This window comes from Furipterus horrens, unplaced genomic scaffold, assembly GCF_987537825.1.
Source record: "Furipterus horrens unplaced genomic scaffold, mFurHor1.1.pri manual_scaffold_3, whole genome shotgun sequence".
Taxonomy (NCBI): Eukaryota; Metazoa; Chordata; class Mammalia; order Chiroptera; family Furipteridae; genus Furipterus; species Furipterus horrens.
Window position 1 is genome coordinate 175957497 of NW_028327173.1, and position 24025 is coordinate 175981521.

The 24025-nt window shown below is 37.0% G+C and overlaps 1 protein-coding gene across 1 annotated transcript in view; it reads left to right on the top strand.

Annotated features, from left to right (window-relative positions):
• Positions 1–24025, top strand: part of KTN1 (kinectin 1) — a 100036-nt gene that overhangs the window by 27262 nt on the left and 48749 nt on the right. Inside the window, exons 5-11 of the mRNA XM_090270915.1 lie at positions 961–1091; positions 6441–6557; positions 11250–11390; positions 16170–16276; positions 19103–19235; positions 20769–20856; positions 23586–23752. Of these exons, the coding sequence (XP_090127041.1) occupies positions 961–1091; positions 6441–6557; positions 11250–11390; positions 16170–16276; positions 19103–19235; positions 20769–20856; positions 23586–23752 (884 nt within the window). The remainder of the gene's footprint in view (positions 1–960; positions 1092–6440; positions 6558–11249; positions 11391–16169; positions 16277–19102; positions 19236–20768; positions 20857–23585; positions 23753–24025) is intronic.

Here is a 24025-nt window from a genome sequence, read left to right on the forward strand (position 1 = left end):
TATGGCAGTTTTACGTTCACAGCAAAGTTGAATGGGAAGTACAGAGTCCTCGCGTACCCCTTGTCCCCACGCACACACACAGTGTTTTCTTAAACTTGTAATGTAGCTGAATCATTAAAAGCCCTGGGCTTTTTTGGGTCTAATGAGTGGCAATTGCTTTTAGGAAGAGCGAGTTAATGCCTAGTATGAGAGCACTCGGGTAATTGAGGTGGGTGAATCAGATGTTTGATACAAAGATATTTTTAAATGTTAGGATTGCTTGTATGTAATTGATGATCTTTTAAAAAATCAGATTTCCTTTTAATAATTACCTTCAAGATCATTTTCTCATCTGTAAAGTTTGGATTATCGTCGTCGTCGGCAGCCGTCCATCTCGAGAGACGATGGTGTAGCTTCTTAAGAGTCTATCTGCACCGCCGAGAATGGCTGTGCAGTCTGACTCGGGAGTGACACGGTATCTGTCTCCTCCCGTGAAAGTTTGGATTATATGTCATGAGTATTAAGGTTAAGTGAGAGTATTTGTGGACATACCTAGTACAGATACTAGCACATACTAGACATTTGAATGATTTTTTATTTTTAAAGTGATGGCATATTGGCACTTGTATTCTACAGTTGAAGCAAATTTCCTCTCTTTTGACTAGAGTATTTATTTTGGTTGACCTGCAATGTGAGTCTATTTTGTCTTGGTTACTGATTTTCTGGGTTACAAATTCTTTTTTTTTTTTTTTTTTATTTTGGTTTTTCAATTACAGTTGTCCCCTTTTCCCCCAATTTCTCTCCCCCACCCAGCCCACCCCCTCTCCCGCAATCATATCCCTCCCCGTTGTCTATGTCCATGAGTCTTTTATACAGGCTCTTTAATTAAACCCTTCCCTTACTTATCCCCCTTCTCTCTGGGTTACAAATTCTTGATGCTTACTTTTGTCTTTTAAATGCCAACTGTTCTTTTTTTTTAAGAAAATGCTGAAATGAAATTTAAAGATTTTCTCCTGTCCTTGAAGACGATGATATTTTCTGAAGATGAGGCCCTGTGTGTTGTAGACCTGCTAAAGGAGAAGTCAGGTGTGATACAGGAGGCTTTAAAGAAGGTGAGCATAGTTTTGGTTGTGGGTGTATGTAGGAGCAATGATTAGAAGTTCCCCAAGCAAGACTTCTGCTAGAGCAATAAATTACTTACTTCTGTCCTTCATACCCCAAAGCATATTGTCACATTTAAAAATTGTAGAATGCCCTCAGAAGTTATTTCTTATACTAATCATTACACTTATTTAGTTTAGTTAGGTGTGTGAGTCATTTGATGTTTTGACAAAAGCAAATTGCTTATAAATAAGATGATTGATTTCACTTTGAAGTTTTTGGCTCTTAGCTAAGTTATACCTTGCTGTCTTCTGATTGGAAGTATTGAAAGAAAGGTCAGGTTATGTTTGGATAGCATATTTGGAATGTTTTGTGACTAAAGGCAGTACCATTCAAAGAACCTGGGAATCTGTTGTTGTTTTTTTTTGTGTGTGAAATATTACCCTTGTAAAATAAATGATTTTGATAGTAGATTGTTGCTATGACTAAAATTTGTAAAAGAAAAAATTTTTTTGGAGTTAATATTTAATTTCTCGTGAGTCATGCTCACTGTGTTATGTGTACTATGTCATACTGGAAAAGGTGACAAGTTTTCAGGTATTACTTGTGTATAACGTAAGATTACACAGTGTCTGGTATTCATTATTAGATAGTGGCCTTAGTGCTTCTTCTAAACACATACATGCACACACCCACACGTACCCACCCACCCTAACAAGTTACCTGCTTTAAAACATTGAATGGTTTCCATGTTTTCTTCAAGAACTGCCCCCGTGCCCCCGCCCCCCGCCCCCACTCCAGTTTGAGCCATCACCTCTTACCTGGTTACCTTCAGTAGTTTCCTAGGTGATGTTTCTGCCTTCCATCTTCACCCTATAATTTATTTTTTTCCATACAACTGCAAGGTGACCTTTAAGAGGTGAATCAGGTTAAATTATTGCTTTAAAAAGCCTTTGGTGCCTTTCTCCTTGCACTTAGAATATAATCAAATTCCTTAGCAGGTTTCTGCCTGTCTCCCTATATAACCCTCCTCATCCCCTCACTACATTTCACTCATTCTAGGCCTTTTCTGGTTCCTCTAGAGCATATCAAGTCTCTTCTGTTTGGACTGTCCCAACTCCCCCTTCCACGCCCCCAGCCCCTCAATTTCCTCTCTTGGCTAATTCCTCTTAAGTCTCTACTTAAAATTCTTTCCTCATATAAATCTAATTTGACTTAGCAGTCTAAATTGTTCTCCCTGCTCTCGTTTCTCATAATTATCTGGACTATTTTGTCATAACTTATAGCATGTTTTAAAAAAGAGTTTATTTATTTACTTTTAGAGAGCAGGGAAGGGAGAGAAACATGAATGTGTGGTTGCCTCTTATGCGCCCCCAACTAGGGACCTGGCCCGCAACCCAGGCATGTGTCCTGACTGGGACTCGAACTGGCAACCCTTTGATTCACAGGCTGGCGCTCAATCCACAGAGCCTCACCAGCCAGGACTATCATAGCATTTTAAGTCTGTCCATACTTTCAGGTATCTACTGACAACATGTTTTATAAATCTTTGGCTTGTTGGACAGTTCATGTGGTGCCAGCAATAGCCCAGAGTAAACAAGTGTTTTAGGGTAATCAGAGTAAGTGTGATAACTCTGTGACTTTGGATACAAAGTCAGATTATTCTATTGCAAAGAATGTTCTTGAAATTCTTAATTGAAGAATTTGTCATTTTATTATACTTCATTTTAATTGGGTAAGTATATAAAAAAATAGTAGTCATTTTATTGTCTGAGACAGCTTTGAACTTTTACGGCTGGGTGGGATATCAGACTTTCCTCAAAAGGTAGATATTTCAGATAGGCCAAGGAGGAACTGGGGACTGCTAAAGATAGCATTTCGAAATAAGAGTATTTTAAAATTTACTTTTTTTTCTTTTTCCTTGGAACATTGATTGAGCTTTAGACTAAAATCTCCCTGTTCTGGGTTTCTCATGGAGTGGTTCTGTTCTCATCAGAAGGGACTCAGTGTCCTTTAGGTCCCCTGTGTTTGGGAAAGACTACGTAAGTTTAATTTATCCCTTTTTTTGTCAGAGAAACTGAGTCTTGGTCAGACTTTTAATAGACTTTAAGGTCCCAATTGTAAATGAATCTCCAATCTAATAAAGACCATTTGAAAGAAAGAGGGAAGATAAATGCAGGAGCACCAAGTAGAGGACTTCCCAACCAATTATATATGGTAGCTAAAGAAGAGTCTAGAAAGAATCCTTGTTTCTAACTGCATAGATTGTGGTGAGAGTGGTATTTTTGAACACTTTGCAGAGGAGAGAGAGTAGAGGATTATGAAAAATTTTAGGAAGTTGTTTTAGGTTCCTTTGATTCATTTAAGTGCATATAATCATTTCACAGTTGAATATATGTATGTTTTTCTGGAGTTGAAAAAGGATTGCAATGGGAGTGATTTAGGCAAGTAGTCTTACTATCACCAATACATATGGTGGATATATATATGATCAAAGAGGATGTAGAGAGTGATAAGAAAGGTAAGGAATGAACCCTGAGGAACATTAACGTTTAAAGGGCAGGAAAAGCCACCACAAAGCAGCCGGAGGAGAAATACCAGGAGACAGTGGACTCAGATGTTTAGAGAGGGTTGAGAGGTCAAAGATTCCGGGGGAAGTTAACAGTGACATGCTTTACAGAGATCAAGGAGAATACAGATTGAAAAACTAGATTTGAGACTCATATTGAAAATTTTCACTGGAGTACTACTGTAAATAGTGAGAAATGATTAGGAAAGGTGACAGTAATAAGCTTAGATTGGAAAGGGGAAGTAGAGAGTAAAAGCTAGAGGGTTTGCATAGTTAGGAAATGTTATGTTGTCTGTGTGCGTGCACATGCCTTGTATTTAAGCTGTAAGACATGTGTGCTTTATATTTAGACTGTAGGTTAAGATCCTGGGCTCTGGAGTTACATTTCTTGCATTCGAATCTCGACTCTGCCACATTGAGCTTTGTGCCTTTGATAGGTTACTTAACCTAAGTGCCTCAGTTTTTTCCCATCTCTGGAATGATAATTAGGTTTTGAGAATTAAATGAGACAATACATAGTAGGTGGTTAGAGCTCCTAGCATACAGTAATTGCTCAGAAATGTTAACTGTTAATGTGATTACTATAAGAAAAATTTTAAGATTTATTTGATTATTTTAGTTGGTTATTAATTTCTTAGTGTTGGACTTTAAATATACTTGCCCCAGTTATGTGACTTTTCAGCTTTAAGTTATTAACTGTTTTGGCCCCATGCTATATAATAGGAGGAAATATGCTTATTAAAAAATTTTTCCTATCTTCTCTCTTCCTTCTCAGCTTTTGTTAGTTATAGCATTTGTTTATCAGATACTTTTAATATTTAATGTTTGTTTTGTGACTATAATTTTCATGTTTGTTTTAGTCTTGATTCTACAGTTTAAGTTGGGTTCAAACCTTGATACCAGTTCTTTTACCAAACCTTCTATATTCATCTCTTGGTTGGCTGAAGTTGTTTTTCCTGGAATTTCTTCAAGAAGGGCTCATGGAAACTATATTTCCCAAATTCTGGCAAGTTAAAATGCTTCCTTGTCATCTTTATACTTGAATGATAATTTGGTGGGGGATAATGTTTCTGGATGTCACTTTCTTAGAAATTTTCGTACTTGCTTTGCTATTCTTGTACATTCGTAGTGCTGGATAGATGTCTGAGACCAGCCTGACTTCTGCACTCTTTTCATGTATTTTTGTCCAAGTACACTCAATAAAAACATCCTTTGGGCAATTAACCAAGTGTTTATTGTTTATTGGACCTTTCCACTGTCCACCCTACTGTACAGACATCAAGGGATTCAGGTTCTTAAGTTGAGCAGTAATTTTACTATACTATGTCTTTACATTGACTTCTGTATTAGTATTACTTGGGATAAAGCATGTCTTTTCAATAATGAGATCCAGTGTTCCTTAAAATAATTGGAATAATGGGTATCAGTTAAGCATATGTTGGATCTTCTTTGCCTGTTGCCTTTTTCTTTCATATTTTAGTCCTAAGAATAAAGCATTTGGTTTATTTCTGATTCTTTTTATGTACTTCACCCTGTATTCTCTGTCTCTTAGCAATCTCTTTTTCTGTTTGTTGCTTCTGTTTGGGTATTTCTGAGATGGTGTTACTTTTACGTCTACTTTGTGTTTTGCCAACTCATATTTTATCGCAGTCTGTGGTTTTACCCTCTCTCTGAGCTCTTTCTCTGAGCTCTGTTCTTTGCTCTTGTTTTTCCAGAAACAACCACTATGTTAGATTTTTAAAAATCGTGGTGACATATTTTTTAATTACAATTTTTGTCTGTCCTTTGCCAGTCTTTTTCTGGTGATTTTTCTTTACTTGCCATTTGTTTTTTCTTATTATTTTCTTTCTTTCTTTTTCTTGTGTCTTGCATAGACGCTGTTTTATTTATTTTTTGATTAGTACCCCTCTTCTGTTGAGGGGTATTCCTCTTGGATCATCTCTCTGCCTGGAGATTGATAATGAAGGACCAAGACTAACTGATGAGAACTCTGAGTCCTAATCACTAGACCACCACAGTGGCAAACAAGGCTAACTGGTGTTCTTGTAGGGCTGTGTGTAATTGAGTTCTTGAGCCTTTCCTTCTTCCCTGATAAAAGCTTCACTACACAGAGTTTCACTAGAGAATCTCCCTTGAGTGTGCCTCACTGACAGGCTGCTCTTTCTGAGTCAAGTATGTCTGTATGGTTCCTTCATTTTTTAATTTGCTTTGCTTCTTGAGATCTTAGAAAACTTCTACCTTCTATCTTTGCACTTGTTCCTGACGTCAAATGGGGGAATATTAGTTTTACTTCTCAGGATATGCCTGTTAACTTCAGAGAACTATGCACGCATGGCACCTCTGTAGTTTTGGTTATATTTTGATAGGGCTGTCAAGCACCTGTGTTTGATCTCCACTGCTTTTGGCAGTCTCTCCTGATATATGCTTTGATGTTACAGACGACTGTTTCATTTTGGCTCATTTTGCATTTTGGTTTCGTATTGTTCTTTTGATCCTTTAGGAAGAGAAGGGGGCGATTGCTATCTTGACTCAGGATTTAAACTGGAAGACTTATAATTCTTTGTAAAAATCTTTTCTTTTTTAATTAATATGTACCCTATTATATGCACCAGAATATATAATGACATAGTAACTTTCCTGAGTGATTTTTACTGATAGGTAGTTGACAGTCATTCTGCTTTATATGTAATAGTGAACTCTGCACTGGCTTAAGAACACTTGATACTACATACTTCATAAGTTTCATTAGCCTGTGTTAATTACTAATACTGTATTGATTTCTCAATTGTAGTCAAGTAAAGGAGAATTGACTGCACTTGTACGTCAACTTCAAGAAAAAGACAAAGTACTTGCTGCTGTGAAGGAAGATGCTGCTGCTATGAAGGATCGGTGTAAACATTTAACCCAGGTGAAGAAGACATTCTTATTTTTAAAAGATATACTTTCTGAATCAGAAGCAGTGAAGGATTTTATAAATTGTTCATAATTTGAGTAAATTATTTGTGTAAAAAAGCAATACCCAGTAAAAGTCATTTTCTTTTTAGAGTTTTGGTGGTAATGGTGGGATCTTACCCTTTTGTGTTATTTATAGGCTACAGTTGAATTATGAACTTAAAATAACAGTACTTATAGATATCCTAATTTCACAATAATAGAAGCATTTGGATATTTGGAGCATTTTTCAATTGGATCTGACATAGAATAATTCTCTATAGAAGCACAAAACTCAGTGTGATCTTGTTTAAATTCAATTTATAGGGTAAATTAAAAGTATTACATAAGTTATTAATGAAGGTGTTTGTGGTAAATATTAATAATTTTTAATCATTGGAGTTCTTCAAGCCCTGGGAATTTTACTATGAGAGATAAAAACTTAAAAAAAACAATGTAGAAATCATATCAAATGTGAACTCTCAGTTATAAAATTAATTAAGTCCTAGGATCTAAGGTACAGCATAGTGACTATAGTTAATAATACTCTATTGTGTGTTTGAAAGTTGCTAGGAGAATAGATCTTAAAAGTTCTCATCAAAAGAAAAAAATTTACAACTGTGTGGGAAAATTTTTTATACAAATAATCATTATGTTGTACAGTAATATAATGTTCTCTGTCAGTTAAATCTCAAAAAAAATCATGAAGACTGTGAACATGATTGATATTCTATAGAAAATGTCTCATTCCTCCTGAAGTACTTGTTTCTCTGTTTTAGGAATTAAATAAAATAAATGAAGTTTGTATTTGCATCATTTACATAAGCACTTCATGATGTTATGAGACTGACCTCATTTGAGTATAAAATCCTTTATGTGAATTTGAAGTAAATATAAGTCATTGGAAAAATTTGGTCAGATTAGGATAAATCAAAGTTGTTACTAATAAGCATATTTCCATAAAATTTCTATATTTTTGTTTTTTAAAATATATTTTATTGATTATGCTGTTACCGCTGTTCCAATTTTTCCCCCAGCAATACCTCCACTTAGTTCATGTCCATGGGGCATGCATGTAAGTTCTTTGGCTTCTCCCTTTCCTATACTATTCTTAAAATCCCCCTGTCTATTTTTTACCTACCAATTATGCTTCTTAATCCCTGCACCATTTCCCCATTTCTTCCCCTTCCCCCTTCCTGCAGATAACCCTGCAAACGATCCCCATACCTATGGTTTTGTTCCTGTTCTGGTTGTTTGCTTAGTTTGTTTTTGTTTTTTAGATTCGGTTGTTGATAGTTGTGAGTTTGTTGTTATTTTAATGTTCATAGTTTTGACCTTATTCTTAAATAAGTTCCTTTAACATTTCATATAATAATGGCTTGGTGATGATGAACTCCTTTAGCTTTACCTTGTCTGGGTAGCACTTTATCTGCCCTTCCATTCTGAATGATAGTTTTCCTGGATAGAGTAATCTAGGTTGTAGGTCCTTGCTTTTCATTCCTTTGAATACTTCTTGCGAGCCCCTTCTAGCCTGGAAAGTTTCTTTTGAGAAATCAGCTGATAGTCTTATGGGATCTCCTTTGTAGGTAACTCTCTTCTGTTCTCTTGCAGCTTTTAAGATTCTCTCTTTATCTTTAACCTTTGGCATTTTAATTATGATGTGTCTTCTGTGGTCCTCTTTGGGTCCAACTTGTCTGGGACTCTGTGCTTCCTGAACATGTATGTCTTATTTCCTTTACCACATTAGGGAAGTTTTCTTTAGTTTTCAAATAAGTTTTCAATTTATTGTTATATCTCTTCTTCTTCTGGCACCCCTATGATTCGGCTGTTGGTACAATTAAAGTTATTCCAGAGGTTCCTAATCCTCTCTCTCTTTTTTATTTTTCTTCAGTTCTTGTTTCATGTTTCTATTCTGGGTGAATGTTTACTTTTTCCTTTTGTACCAAATCACTGATTTGAATTCAACTTCCTTCCCATCACTATTGGTTCCCTGTATATTTTTCTTTATTTCACTTTGTATAACCTTCACTTCTTCCTTTATCTGTGCCTTTCCCAGCATTTCTCTTACCATCCTGGTCGCCAGTGTTTTGAACTCTGCATCTGATAGGTAGCAGAGTTCCTCCATTTCGTTTAGTTCTTTTTCTGGGGTTTTGTTCTTTTCTTTCATTTGGGTCATATTTCTTTGCCTCCTTAATTTGGCAGCCTCCCTGTGTATGTTTGTGTGTATTGGGTAGAGCTGCTTTGACTCTGTCTTGGTAGTGTGGCTTAATGTAGTAGGTGTCCTATAGAGTCCAGTGGCACAGTCTCCCCTATCACCCAAGCTGGGTACTCAAGGTGTACCCTTCATGTGGGCTGAGTACACCCTCCTCTTGTCGTTGAGTGTTGGTTGCTATTGACAGGTCAATGGGAGGATTTTACTCAAGCAGGTCAGCTGCAAGGACTGGCTGTGACCACTGACCACCAGCCTATGCCTTCTGTGCAGGATCAGCTGTGCAGGAGCAGGGTGGTGGTGCTTCAATGTGGTCTGTAGCTGTACTGGGTTCGGAGGCTCTGTAGTTTCTCAGGTGGTGCAGGCCAAGGTCAGCCCCCATCTGTGTTTTGCCTGGGGCACCCTCGTTGAGCCATCAAGCAATCTGAGGTGGCTGCTACTTGTGCTGGACTTGGAGATCCTCAGGTGAAGCCAAACTGAATCTAAGCTGGCTGCTGCTAGTGCCAGGTCTGGAGCTCACTGAGGCCAGCTGTTGTTTGTTTGATAGGATTTAGGAAGTTGTGAAACATGAGCCAAGACCAGCCATTCATACAGAAAGGCATCTTGGATGTGCTTGTAAGTTGGTTGGGACAGAGTCTCTGGGGATCTCCAAGGTGGGTCAAACAGTTTTAGCCAGGTGGATGGAATTTCAGATACAGCCCCAGCTTGCCTGCTCTCTTGGGGGGAGGGTTTAGAAAAGAGACAATGGCCTCTGCTCACCTTGATGCCAGACACTTCAGTTTCTCTCTGTATACCACTCTTGCTTTTCAAGCTGCTATCCTGGCACTGAAGCTCAGGGGTAGTGAGTCTGAGTAGGTGAATCTCTGTGTGGGTTCTTTAAGTAGAACTTCTTGGGGCTCTAGCAGTTTCTTCTGCCGACTCTATCCCTGCTGATTATTGCAGCCAGAAGCTATGGGGACTTACCCTCCTGGCACTGGAACCCTGGTCTTGGGGGCCTGGTTTGGGGCTTAAACTCTGTGCTCCTGAGATGTCCCTTCCACATTTTTGCCCAGCACACATGGATGAGAGACCAGCCCATTTCGACTCTGCACCCCTCCTACCCATATTGATGGATGTGATGTGGTTTCTTTAATTTTGTAGTTGTCAGACTTCTATTCAAATTGATTTCTGACAGTGCTGGTTGATGGTGTTTCTATACTTTAGATGTAATTTTGATGTGATTGTGCAAAGTGGCTAGTTATGTCCGCATATGCCGCCATCTTTCCAGTGCTGGAACTGTGGGTTGTGTGGTCTGGCCTGGGGCTGGGATTGCTGGCTCCCAGGGTATCCCTCCTGATTTTTATTCACCACATGTGAATGTGGGACAGTCTGTTCTGTTGCCGCATGGCCTCTCTGCCCCGTTTCTGTGACTCTGCCTCTTCTACTCATCTGGATGAATGTGGCTTCTTCAAATCCTTAGTTGTTGGACTTTCATATAGCTCAATTTCCTGATGGTTCTGTTATTTGTTTTTGAGGTCTGGTTGTAATTCTTTCTATGGTAACGTGAGGAGGGAATTGTGTCTACATATGCCTCCATCTTGACTGGAAGACAGTTTTCTGACTATGTTTTAAAATTTTTAAAAGGTGACTATGAATACTTTGTGGTAATTCATTAAACTGTACACTTAAGGTGTGTATACTCTTTCCTAATTGCATTATATATATAAGTATAAAAATTTGTGAATCTAAATGAATGAACTCTTAGGGGCAACCATAAATCACATACACATCTTAAATTTTGTCAGTTTCTTTAGCAAGGGGCATGGGCTGATTTTACCTACATATAATTTTAAAATTGCTTGGCTTTCTTTTACTTTAATAATTATTGTTCTAGAAGTTTGTGATACTTGCCACACAAAATGAAATCACCCTTTTAAGATTTAACTTGGGAAGATAATAAACCTTTACTTTCTGATTTTTACTTTTCCCTTATTCCAGACTTCCATTCTTTTGTAAACATATCTTATCCTTAATCTCTTTCTCTAGAAAAGGTACTTCTTCTTTTTCCTCTGTTATGCTGTTTTTCCCAGGCCTTATTTTTTATACCCTAAGAGAGAGCTAGTACCTACAAATTATAGAGAATTAACTGTTTTGCTTTTAAAATGTTCTTTCTTACCAAGTTAGAAGGTAGGACTTATTCCAGGTTCAACTCTAACTCGTGGACCAGAAAGTGCATTTGAAATAAGTAAACAAAACAGCAGTGTTTATGAAGGGAATTGGTATAAAGGGACAGTAAGATGCAGAAGACAGTGTATATTTTTAACATTTGACCTTGCTTTTTAAGTAAGTACTTATTTCAGAATTCATGATTATTTTACTGACATTATTTTTGCTGACATTAAAAGGTTTTCTTATTATTATAGTCTTATGTACATTTTTAAAATAACTTTTTCATATCTTTTTTCTGTTTTACTCTTCTAGGAAATGATGACAGAGAAAGAAAGAAGCAATGTGGTTATAGCAAGGATGAAAGATCGGATTGGAACATTAGAAAAGGAACATAATGTATTTCAGAACAAAATGCATGTCAGTTATCAGGAGGCTCAACAGATGCAGATGAAGGTATGTTTTCAGCCTTCTAAAACAAAGTGAAATGTTTGCATTCATTTAATTAGCAAACTTTGTTTTTAAAGATTTTTATTTTATTTATTTTTAGAGAGAGGGGAGGGAGGGAGAGAGGGAGAGAAATACTGATGCCTATGAGAAACATCTATCAGTTACCTTTTTTTAAAAGTATATTTTATTGATTATGTTGTTATAGTATCGCAGTTTTTTTCCCCCTTTGCTTTCCTCTGCACGGTGTACCCCTCTTTCTTCCAGCAATCCCACCCCCCTTAGTTCATGTCCATGGGTTGTGCATATAAGTTCTTTGGCTTCACCCTTTCCTATATTATTCATAACTTCCCCTTGTCTATTTTGTACTGACCAGTTATGCTTCTTAATCCTTGCACCATTTCCTCATTTCTCCCCCTTCACCCTCCCAGCTGGTAACCCTCCAAATGATCCCCATACCTATGATTCTGTCCCTATTCTGGTTTGCTTAGTTGGATTTTGTTTTTATTTTTAGGTTCAGTTGTTGATAGTTGTGACTTTGTTGTCATTTTAATGTTCATAATTTTAATCTTCTTAAGTAAGTCCCTTTGACATTTCATATAATAATGGCTTGGTGATGATGAGTTCCTTAAGCTTTACCTTGTCTGGGAAGCACTTTGTCTACCCTTCCATTCCAAATGATAGCTTTGCTGGATAAGAGTAATCTTGGTTGTAAGTCCTTGCTTTTCATGACCTTGAGTACTTCTTGCTGGTCCCTTCTTGCCTGCAAAGTTTCTTTTGAGAAATCAGCTGATAGTCTTATAGACACCCCTTTGTAGGTAACTCTCTGTTTCTCTCTTGCTGCTTTTAAGATTCTCTCTTTATCTTTCATCTTTGGCATTTTAATTATGATGTGTCTTGGTGTGGTCCTTTTTGAGTCTAGCTTGTTTGGGACTCTCTGTGCTTCCTGGACTTGTACGTCCATTTCCTTTGCCAAACATGGGGAGTTTTCCTTCATTATTTTCTCACATAAGTTTTCAATTTCTTGCTCTTCTACTTCTGGCAGTGCTATGGTTTGGATGTTGTCACCTTTACAGTTGTCCCAGAGGTTCCCAAGCCTCTCCTCATTTTTTCAATTCTTGTTTCCTCATTCTGTACTGGTCGACTGTTTTTTTCTTCCTTATGTTCCAAATCATTGATTTGAACCTTGATGTCTTTCCCTTCACCATTGGTTTTGTGTGGAGTTTCCTTTGTTTCATTTAGCATAGCCTTCACTTCTTCCCTTATGTGTTTGCTGTACTTAAGCATTTCTGTCCAGCCTGTGAGCATCTTTATCACCAGTGTTTTGAACTCTACATCTGTTAGGTTGGCTGTCTCCTTGTTTGTTAGGTTGGCTTTCTCCTTGTCACTTAGTTCTCCCACTGGAACCTTGATCCAGTCCCCCTTTTGGGCCATACTTTTCTGTCTCCTCTTCTTGACAGGTTCCTGTATTTGTTTGCCTCTGTGTTAGGTAGAGCTGTCGCTTCTGTTACGTTGTAAGGGGCAGAGCCTTAGGTATTTGTCAGTAGAGGGCGACCTGTTTCACCACGTTGTGGCGCTGTATGTGGGGGAGGGGTCTGAGAGGGACCAATGCTACTTGCTCAGGACTTGCCCCTTTCCCAGGCACTTCTCCCACGTCTCCCACTTTTGTATGGGACTGGCGCCTCTGGTTGTTGCCCTGGCTGTCATTCCCAGAGTAGATGGGTCTGTGGATGTTCTAGGACCGTGGGGGCCCTTTAAACAAGCGGAGTCTGCCAAGAGACTGGCACTTTCTTCCTCCACCCCAACTCCCACTGGTTTGCGCAGTCAGAAGTAATGAGGCTTCATTTTCCCTGGTGCTAGGACAGTGAGCTGTGCAGCTTGTTCTGGTGCTGGGAGTGCTCCCCAGATGTCCCTCCCAACATTTTTAAACATGTGCCGGCGCTTTTCTCTGGCCTGCTGCTGCCACCATTGCTGCCACTACCACACTGTGTCGTCTCCACCCCAGCTCTGCCCCTCCTACCTGTCTGGATGAGTATTTCTTCTTATATCTTTGTTGGACTTCCATACAACTCGATTTTCTAGAACCTCTGGTTGTCTCTAGCTTTGAGGTAGTTGTGTTCCTTCTTAGTTGTGGAGGGAGATGCAGCGTGTCTGTCTAGGCTTCCATCTTGGCCAGAAGTCCACTGTCAGTTACCTCTTGCATGCAACTCGAGCATGTGCCCTGACTAGGAATTAAACTGGTGATGTTTTGGTTCGCAGGCTGGTGCTTAATTCGCTTAGCCACACCATCCAGGGATAATTAGGAAACTTTTAAATGCCTGATATGTTCAAGGCCCTGTGCTGGGCCATGGCATGATGACTAAACTGGTTGCCTTCTTAAGTATGTAACTTTTCTAGGTGGGGATCAGGTGGGGAGGCTGAGAGCTGACAAGTAAATCATTACAATAATGATGTAAGCATTGGGTGCTTTGGAACAGTGCAGTTGGGAAGAGCAGGGTTGATCGGGAAGACTTATGAGAAATGATATGCGGACTATGTTGAATCTTTTGAAATAATTAGATATTGCCAGATAAGAGAATGAAAGAGGCACTGCGTATAAGAGGTTTTTACTTGGCGTGATTCCCCTGTCCCATCCCTAGAGATGATGTTTCATTGGGTTTATTTTGGGGCCCAGGGTTGAGCTTTTTAATGAGTGCATCCCAAGTGTTTCCAATACAGGTTGTCTAGAGATAACAATTTGTAAGAAATACAGTAAAACTTGTGGTATTTGGGAATCAGGGCTGGAATGTAGAAGAGAAGATCTAGAGAAGTAAATAGAGGTCCTGTCTTAAAGGGCCTTGTATAACTGAAGACTGGAGAGCCAGTGAAATTTAAGTGACTCAGCAGTGTGATTAAATTATTATTTTAAATTATTACTCTGGCAGCTTGTGGAGAGTGGAACAAAGAATAGATCTTTTGGAAGGCTTTTGCAGGAATTCAAGACAATGAAGGCCTGAAATCAGATGTTGACAATGAGAAGATGATTTTGAGTGATTCAAAAAGAGTTAGTAGATAGGGCTTGGTGATAGAGGAAAAAGGATAATGAAGGATAACTCCTAAGGTTTTGGCTATGTCTTTTGTTCTTACTTTCACCTCTTTGCTAGCATTTCAGAAGGTTCAGTTCTTACTGTCTGTCTTTTCTCTGTATTATCTATTGTCATAATTCCGGTAAGGTCTAGCCCAGTGATTTTTTTTTTTTTTTTTTTTTTTTTTTTGAGGTTAAATGTTCTCTTTATTACTGATAGATAGGTCTTTAGATAATATGGTTTGGGTCTGCTTGTCAAGTGGGCTTATAATACTACCCTTAATTGAAATTTCTGGACCAGGAAATTTTTGAAATTACTTTCTTTGCTAGTGGATGCTTCACTTTGGAAGCTCTTGTCATCACCTCAGATTTAACATTTGTCTAAAATCAAGCTCTTGCTTTTGATCAGGTTGTTTTTATTTTCTAATATTTTGAGGCATTATTATTATTATTGTATTTTAATCCTATGACCTTTCTCTCCCTTACCCAGTCTTTAATTTATTCTGAAATCTTAAACATATTTTATTTCTAGCTACTCTTGCATTTAACTTTTAGATATTATTTTAGTTTATTATTTCATACTAACAGAGTTATAGCTCCTTCTTAATAGGTCTCTCATTTTCATTATAACGTGATTGGTATCAGATTTATGTTTGTAAAATACTATTTTGGTCATATTGCTAGTCTGCTGAAAAATTTTAAATTATTCTTCACTGCTATCAAGGTCCAAATGTTTTCCATGGAATTACACTAATAGTAAAAAAGAAGTGAATGACTGTTGTCCGGTTTTTACCCCATCCACTGCTGCTTTCATGCTTTCATTTGGCCCAGTCCTCCATCTTCCCAACCCTTAGGAATCTGAAATATTTTTTTCCCCATAAATCAGGTTATTGAAGAATGATTTTTCCAGCTCAGTGATATTTTCTTCTTAATTTCTACTTACTTATTCACTTGAAAATTATCCAGGTAGTTGTAACATCTTTAATTGAGAGTGATAGGTATTGAAGTGATTGATCATTTATATTTTTTATTTATTTGCTTATAGAGGCCGTGATATATAAATTCCGTATGACCAGTTCTCTGAAAAATAGAAACATATATCTTAATTTCTTTTAATTGAGTAGGTTTATTAAAAATTATTAAGATTAAAAAAATAAAAAATTATTAAGATTACTTCACATATTAAAGTAAGACATATCCTTATGGAGGTATGAGATTCAGAGTTCTTTATCTTTTGATTCTATAATTCTGAAATAAAAATATTAGAGGCCAGAATATTTTAGCAAACAGATTTTTGTGTAATGAATTTACCATCTATTTGGTTATAGCTCAATTTGTAATTTAATATAAGTGTATTGAACATAACTTAAACTTAAAAACTTGATTAGTCAAATATTTTAAAAATACTGCTTACATAAATATGACATAGGATCAAGACAGGCTTAATTGTATATGAGTATATTGGGTAGGAAACAAGTTCTAAATCATTCATTCTGAAATAGTTTCTCTGTATTTATTTTGCATTTTAAATATGATAGCTGGTATTTGCTTTGCATCCATCACTATCAAAATGTAATTCATCCTTTAAACTTGTTTATATTTAAAGATGGTGCAGACTTCATTCCTTTGATGCTTTTTACATTCTTATCATAATAAAGTGTCTTTTAAAAGTTAGCTTTGGTAGTCATTGTTTTCTAAATCTTATGTTTGTAAAATAATTTTAGTTCCAGCAAGTTCGTGAGCAGATGGAAGCAGAGATAGCGCACTTGAAGCAGGAAAATGGCATACTGAGAGATGCTGTCAGCAACACTACAAACCAACTAGAAAGCAAGTATGTTTCTAAATGCTTTAGTCTTAATTGCATGGCATAGTATTTTCTTGAACCTTCAAAATGATGTTTGATAGTGATTAGTGGTTAGGCTTTTGTTTTTCACATTTGTTTTTAGAATGAGTTAATTTTTAAAAACAATTCTCTAGCTATGTGAGGAACCTCTTCAGCTAGACTATATGATAAATACTGTGCCAGCAGTCAATAGTCTACAAGTTTATGAGACTGAATATATAAGTTTAAAACCATATATCCCATTTAACAGTAATTCTCAAATTCGATTATTCTGAAGAGAATCTGGCATGTTAGTTTAAAAAGCATATTCTTGAGTCCTATTCCTAAAAGATTATGATTCAGTGGCTCTGAGGTGGAGCACAGGAATGTACATATTAAGACACATTCTTGGAGAGATCCAAGATGGTGGCAGATTAGGTGGAAGCTACACACTCACCTCTTTCTTGAACCCAACTGGAATAATTACTGATAAATGAATTAAATAAAGTAGCAGGATACAAAGTAAATACCCAGAAATCAGTTGCATTTTTGTATACCAGTAACAAACTATCAGAAGGGGAAACTTAAGAAAACAAGACCTATACTCAGAAAATTATAAGACACTGAAGAAAGAGATTAAAGAAGAGGCAAATAATTGGAAGTATATACTATGTTCATGGATAGGAAGAATTAACGTCACTAAAATATCCATACTACCCAAAGCAATCAATGGATCCAACACAATGAATATCAAGATAACAATGGTGTATTTCCCAGAACTAGAACATATATTCCAAAAATTAATATGGAAACACAAGAAACCCCAAATATTCACAGCATTCTTGAGAAAGAAGAACAGAAGTGGAGGAATCATGCTACCTGATACCAAACTATATTACAAGGCCATAGTAATCAAAACAGCATGGCACTGGCATAAAAACAGACATATATAGATCAGTTGAACAGACTAGAGAGCCCAAAAATAAACCCACACCTTTATAGTCAATTAATATTTGACAAGGGAGGCAGAAACGTACAGTGGGGTAAAGATAGTCTATTCAATAAATGGTTTTGGAAAAATTGGATAGGTACATGTGAAAAAGTGAAACTAGACCATTGTCTTACACCATACACAAGAATAAACTCATAATAGATTAAAGGCTTAAATGTTAGACTGGAAACCATAAAAGCCATCAAAGAATCATAGGCAGTAAAATCTTGGCCATTTCTCGTAGCGATATTTTTTCTCATATATCACCTTGGGCAAGGCAAACAAAAGAAAAAAATGAACAAATGGGACTACATCAAACTAAAATGTTTTTGTAGAGCAAAGGAAACCATCAACAAAATGAAAAGACAACCCATTGAATGGGGGAACATAAATATATTTGCCAATACATCTGATAAGGGGTTAATATCCAAAATGTATGAAGAATTTATAAAACTAAACACCAAAAAGAAAATTAATTAAAAAATGGGCAAAGGATTGGAATAGACACTTCTCCAAAGAGGACATACAGATGGCCCATAGACATATGAAAAGATGCTCAATGGCATCAGTCATCAGAAATGCAAATTAAAACTACAGTGAGATGTCAGTTCAGGCCTATCTGAAGGCTTTTATCAATAAATCAACAAACAGCAAGTGCTGGTGAGGGTGTGGAGAAAGGGGAACCCTTGTGCATTGTTGGTGGAAATGTCGACTGGTGCAGTCCCTGTGGAAAGCAGTATGGAGATACCTCAAAAAATTAGAAGTGGAACTGTCTTATGACCAATGATTCCACTATGGGATTTTATCCGAAAAAACCCAAAACACTTATTTGAAAGAATATATACATCCCTGTGTTCATTGCAACATTATTGCCCAAGTGTCCATCAGTAGGTGAGTAGATGAGGTGTCCATTGTGTAAGTGTGGTACATTTACACAATGGAATACTACTCAGCAGTAAAAAGGAAGGAAATCTTACCCTTTGGAACAGCATGAATAGACCTAGAGAGCATTTTGCTAAGTGAAGTAAGCCAGTCAGAGAAAGACAAATACCATATGATTTCACTCATATGTGGACTCTAATGAACAAAATGAGCTAACAATCAAAAAGACAGACTCCATAGACAGAGAGCAGGCTGACAGTTGTTGGGGTTGTGGAGTGGGTTGTGGTTGCAGGGCTGGGTTGTAGGGTTGTAGGGTTGTAGGATTGAGCAAAAAGAAGGAACTCATGGACGAGGACAATAGTGTGCTGATTGCTGGGGCAAGGGGGCTGTGGGGGAGGTTGAAGAGGGTATAGGGGGGATAAATGGTCATGGGAAGAAGACCTGACCTGTAGTGGTGAACACACAGTGCAGTGTACAGATCATGTGTTATGGAATGGTATACCTGAACTTTGTATAATTTTGTTAACCAGTGACACCCTGACAAATAGAATAAAAGAGGAAAGAAAAGACATTCCTTTGATAGTTATGTGATTGGCTCTGGGTTATACTTTGAGAAGCAGTGCACTAGAGAAGACTTGCACGGACTAAACACTTAACTGGTTGATTTTAGTAGATATTCAGAACATCAGTTTGAGGGTGACACTGCTGATTCTGTTTATGAGTGTGTGGTCATTCATTTTCTTAATTATATTATAGTGATTTTAGAATTTCTGTCATTGTTTTCAAAATTATTCAGGGGTTACACCCAACCAAACTTTTATTAGTAGTCACGTACAGCCTTCCTTTTCAGTTGGCTATAAGTGGAATTACTGTCTCAGCAACACTAATATAAAATATGTTTTGTTTATTCTTTATATGTGTTTGTAATGATGGAAGGTTTCTAATCCAGATACTGTTTTCAGGCAGTCTGCTGAGCTGAATAAACTGCGCCAGGATTATGCTAGATTGGTGAATGACCTGACTGAGAAGACAGGAAAGCTGCAGCAGGAGGAAGTCCAAAAGAAGAATGCGGAGCAAGCAGTGACTCAGCTGAAGGTGATATATCTCTGCCTTTATTTATCATTTCATAAATAACATAGATACTCAATTCAATGTCCTAAGATAGATAGGTTTTAGAAAATGTAGTTTGAAGCTTAAAGGGACTTGTGCTCTGCCTATATAGAAGCATGTGCACTAATATAAGAATTGAATATAGGCTTAAGTTTGAAGTTAAAGACTGAAGATAAGAAAAATTAGCTGATTGACAGGTATAAACGGTAGAATTTTATCTTATATGTAGAGGTTAGGGTCTACCTGTGTAAGGCAAAGAACATGTGATTAAAATGATCTTAAGCATCACTTATCTATAAGATGGATTTCGTAGTAAGCTCAGGAAGCCCATTTTTCTTCCAGTATTAGCATATTTTTTTTCTTGCTTGAGCACAAGACGTAGGAATGCTCCAGTAGCTTTTATCTGAACCATAGTATACAAAAATCACACACTGTTTCATTAGACACTAGCATTTCTCTTTAGACACTTGGTAAAGTGATATGTTCATACTGGGAAAAAATGCATGCATTTGCTGTGGCTGACTGAGAGAGGAATAGATTTGTTTCTCATAAACTGTATAGCATATGCACTGTATAGCTGGGTGACTCAGTTGGAGCATTGTCCTGCATACCTAGGTTGTGGGTTGACTCCCTGGTCAGGGTGCGTATGAGAGACAACTGATCGATGTCTACCCTCTGCCTTTCCTCTCTCGCCATTCCTCTCTGTAAAATTAAAAACAAAGAAACAAACAAAAACTTCATAGAATATGCACATTGAGTAGAACGATGGGTAAAATGGTCTTTTCCTCCTTTTGGTGGGGACAGGTTTTGTTCACTGTATACTTTAATTTGTATAAATTAAATGTATTAGTTTCCTACCTAGGTATCTCATGCAAACATACCTTGATACTAGTTCCAGAGGAGTAGGGATTAAAAGGGTTTTGGGAATAAATGAAATGTAGAAAATAGAGTAATTTTTGTTTTCTTGACGTTTCATGGATCACTGTGGAAGATTGATATACTTGTCCTTTCTTTTATTTAATGTTTGTCTTGCTGATGTGTTTACCACTGGCATTCATAAATATGAAAGTTTTTTGGATACGGATAAGCAGATAATGACACTGAAGATTAAAGTGTTGTGCTATACCTCAAATTACAAATTATAAGTACCTACTAAAGTTTAGCAATAAAGATACCATCCTGCCTTTGAAAACCTGTCAGTTGAAGGAAGATTAATGGAAAACAGATTATAGCTAAGTGGATCAGATATATACATAGTAGTAGGAGTATTGATCCACCAGCACAGAAATTATTTCTGAAATAATTTTCAATCTGTAGATCCTGAAGATTGGGGGGAAGAATGGCTGTGGCTGGTTGTAGCTGAGCATATTCATTAGGTTAGGCATATCTGCCTATCTCATTAAAATGTAGGAGACTAGTTATTAGAATAAGCAGTTCTATGATACAACAGTAAAGGTAGAGGATACTTTATTTTTTAAATTGCAATCCTGTGTTTGTGCTAATTTATCCGTTCTCCAGGTTCAACTGCAAGAAGCTGAGAGAAGGTGGGAAGAAGTTCAGAGTTATATCAGGAAGAGAACAGCAGAGCATGAGGCGGCACAGCAAGGTAAGGGGAAAAGGTATTTATGTAAATTTAGTATGTCATTCTGAGTAAAATTACCTTCCCTTTCCATGGAGAAAGTATAATTTTTCATTTTGGTTACAGCTCAATAAAAATAGCTTTTACATTTTCAGAGTACTTTTTTTTTCTTTAACACTTTCTAGGGTTTTAAAAATAAGAACTCTTAATAGCTTTGTCTGAAGCATTAAGGTGCAGAAAAATTATAGTCCACAATAGGGTAAGGGGAGCCTAGTGGTGTGAGTTTCCTTTCTGTAGTTATTTACTTCCTTTGGTTCCTTGATCAACGCTTCATTTGATTTTTTTGTTTCTAAGGAGGGACTCTTTATATTGTGAAGAGAAAAACAGCAAGAGCATTACTACACCAAGTAGTTGACTTAAAACTGCCTATAAGTTTCACAACTTAATTCTTAATTTGATGACTCCATCTGTGAGAAAATGAAGCTTATATAGTGTATTATTTATGTTTTCCACTACTTCCTTTCTCCCATGAAAGAGGCAGTGAGCTAATAAAATATAGTTTTAAATAATAGGGTAGATCATGCAGAGTTTGGCTCTTTAGACTTTTGGTTTCCTCTTTTTTTTTTCCCCCCTCCCTTAAGTATTTATTTCCATTTGGTTTAGTATTTAGATATACCCAAGATACTGAAGGCCTTTTTCTTTGTATGTAAGTTTGCTAAGATACATTAGCTTATTTTTAAAATCAATATTTTATATTTCATCAAAGCACACATGAATTTTGTCAAAAGAATTGTGACTATAAACTATATATAACTACGAAATGTAAAACCTCACTCTGACCAGAAGCAGTTACTTTTGCTTTTATTTAGTATTTGGTATCATATTTCTAAATAAGCATTTTATTTATACTTAAACTGCTATCTCTGGATAGGTATCTGTTAACTGTTTTTTTAAAGATTTTAATTTCTTTTTAGAGTGGAAGGAGGGAGAAAGAGGGAGAGAAACATCAATGTGTGTTTGCCTCTCAGCACCCCCACCTGGGGACCTGGCCTACAACCCAGGCATGTGTCCTGACTGGGAACCAAACTGGTGACCCTTTGGTTTGCAGGCCAGTGCTCAATCCACTGAGCTACACCAGCCAGGACTGTTAACTTTCTATCATAGTAAATGAGGTGTTAATACTCTCACACCTTTCTTCTCACCTTCCCCTCATCCTGCTGATATTATTATGCATTCTTTTTGATCATGTCAGTGTTCATTGTTTATATCATCATGACTGTACTCAATCCTGAGCCAAGATAAATACTGAAACTGCAGTTCTTTTCTTGAACAGTGTTTTTTAGTTTTATGAAACTAATTATTGCTTTATGTTTTTAGGTTGCCTAATCTTTGTTTTATTGTTTAAATTTTTACCTATGGTTAAGCTTCCTTTAACCTTTTCCCCTCCCCTAGCCTCTAAACATGTTAGCTACTGAAGAACCTCTCAGTTTTTCCTGGGGATAGCCCTCTGGAGTCCTCAGTCTTCTGTTTGAGTACTTGTTACTTTCTAGGTTTGCTCCATAGCTATCTTTCTCAGACTGCCTTCTGTCTCTGTCCTATTTTCTGGATCCTGTATCACTGCCATCTTTTTTGCTTTCCTCCCTCATTTAATAGCCTATCTTTTAGTGGTTTCAGAGAGTATGCTTTGAAGTACATTTATTGAGGCTTTGTATATCTGAAGATGTTTTTATTCTCTCCACTCTCCTGCATTGACTGAATGTAGCGTTCTGGGTTGGAAATCCTTTTTCCCACAGGTTTAACTTATACTGTTGCTGGTAAGAAATATTATGGTCTTCTGAGTTCTAAACCTGGACATGACCATTAGTTTAATTTTCAGGCGCTCTTTCTGAATTGTGTTTCATTCTGATATTAGTGTCTTCTTAGGGAAGAAACATCTTACTTTTCTTAAAACATACACACATTTTCTCTTCTTCCTATATTTGCCTTTTTATCCTTGGTGGTAGTTGTCCAACGTTCTGGCCCTGTCATTCCTCCTGTTTTGGATTGATTGTGTTACAGGGCCAGGAGGCAGCTCCCATAATGCCTGGTATCTCTATTTCCTGGGCCTTTCTAGGATTCTGGAACAGTTCCCTTTTCTCATCTCTGCCAATTTAGTGATCATCTCTCCATTTTGTCTTAATTTCTTGTGATTTTGAGTTACATTCATTTCCGATTGCATCAATAGTTTGTGTTTTCTCTCTCTTTTTCCTCTTTTGGGGTTTTTGTTAAGAAGAGAAGCGGACAGAAAAGTTTTACTTCATCTTATACCAGAACTTTTGTCAGCTTTGAGCACCTTTTTTTGTTTTCTAGGTAGGAGAGTACAGGGAATTTATAAGAAACTCACTGAAAGTACTTGCTAAATTTTCTTTGGCAAAATAAAGAATGCTTTCAAGAAATGGCATAACAGTTTTAAACATCCATGTACTACAATTCAGTTAACACATTTATTGAATATATACTCTGCTCTAAGCCTTGGGCCCAGTTCTGCATTCAGAAAAGGCAGTCTGACTTCAAAAAGCTAGGAGAGGAGCTGAATTGGTATCATGTGGCAGGTACCATGATTAATATTAAGTATAGGCTGTTCAGGGGAGCCATATGCAAGAAGAGGGGAGCAGATTCAAGGAGGGTTTTCTAAAGGAGATAATGCCTACACTAAAGGTGAGTAGCAGTAACCAGGAAAGGAAGAAAACTTTGTAAAATGCAATGCTTTGTTACAGATTTACAGAATAAATTTGTGGCTAAAGAAAGTGAAGTACAGAGTCTTCATAGTAAGCTTACAGATACTTTGGTATCAAAACAGCAGTTGGAGCAAAGGCTAATGCAGATAATGGAATCGGAGCAAAAATGGGTGAACAAAGAAGAGTCTCTACAAATGCAAGTTCAGGTATCTAATTTTCTCTCTTTTAAAAAATAACGGTTGGCAGTCATTGGATGTGTCTATGTAGAAGGAGAGGGTAGTCTACCTTATCTTAATTCTGGAGTGGTGATGAGTAATTAAAACTTAATTTTTGAGCAGTTGTCACAATATGGTGTGTTTGAGTATGTACTTGAAGATGCCTTTACCCAAAGTCTTAGGCTTTTTGCATTACACTAGGAATAGCATAATACATTCTTAATTTCTAGTTTACAAACTAACACTGCAAAGAATGCCTATCAT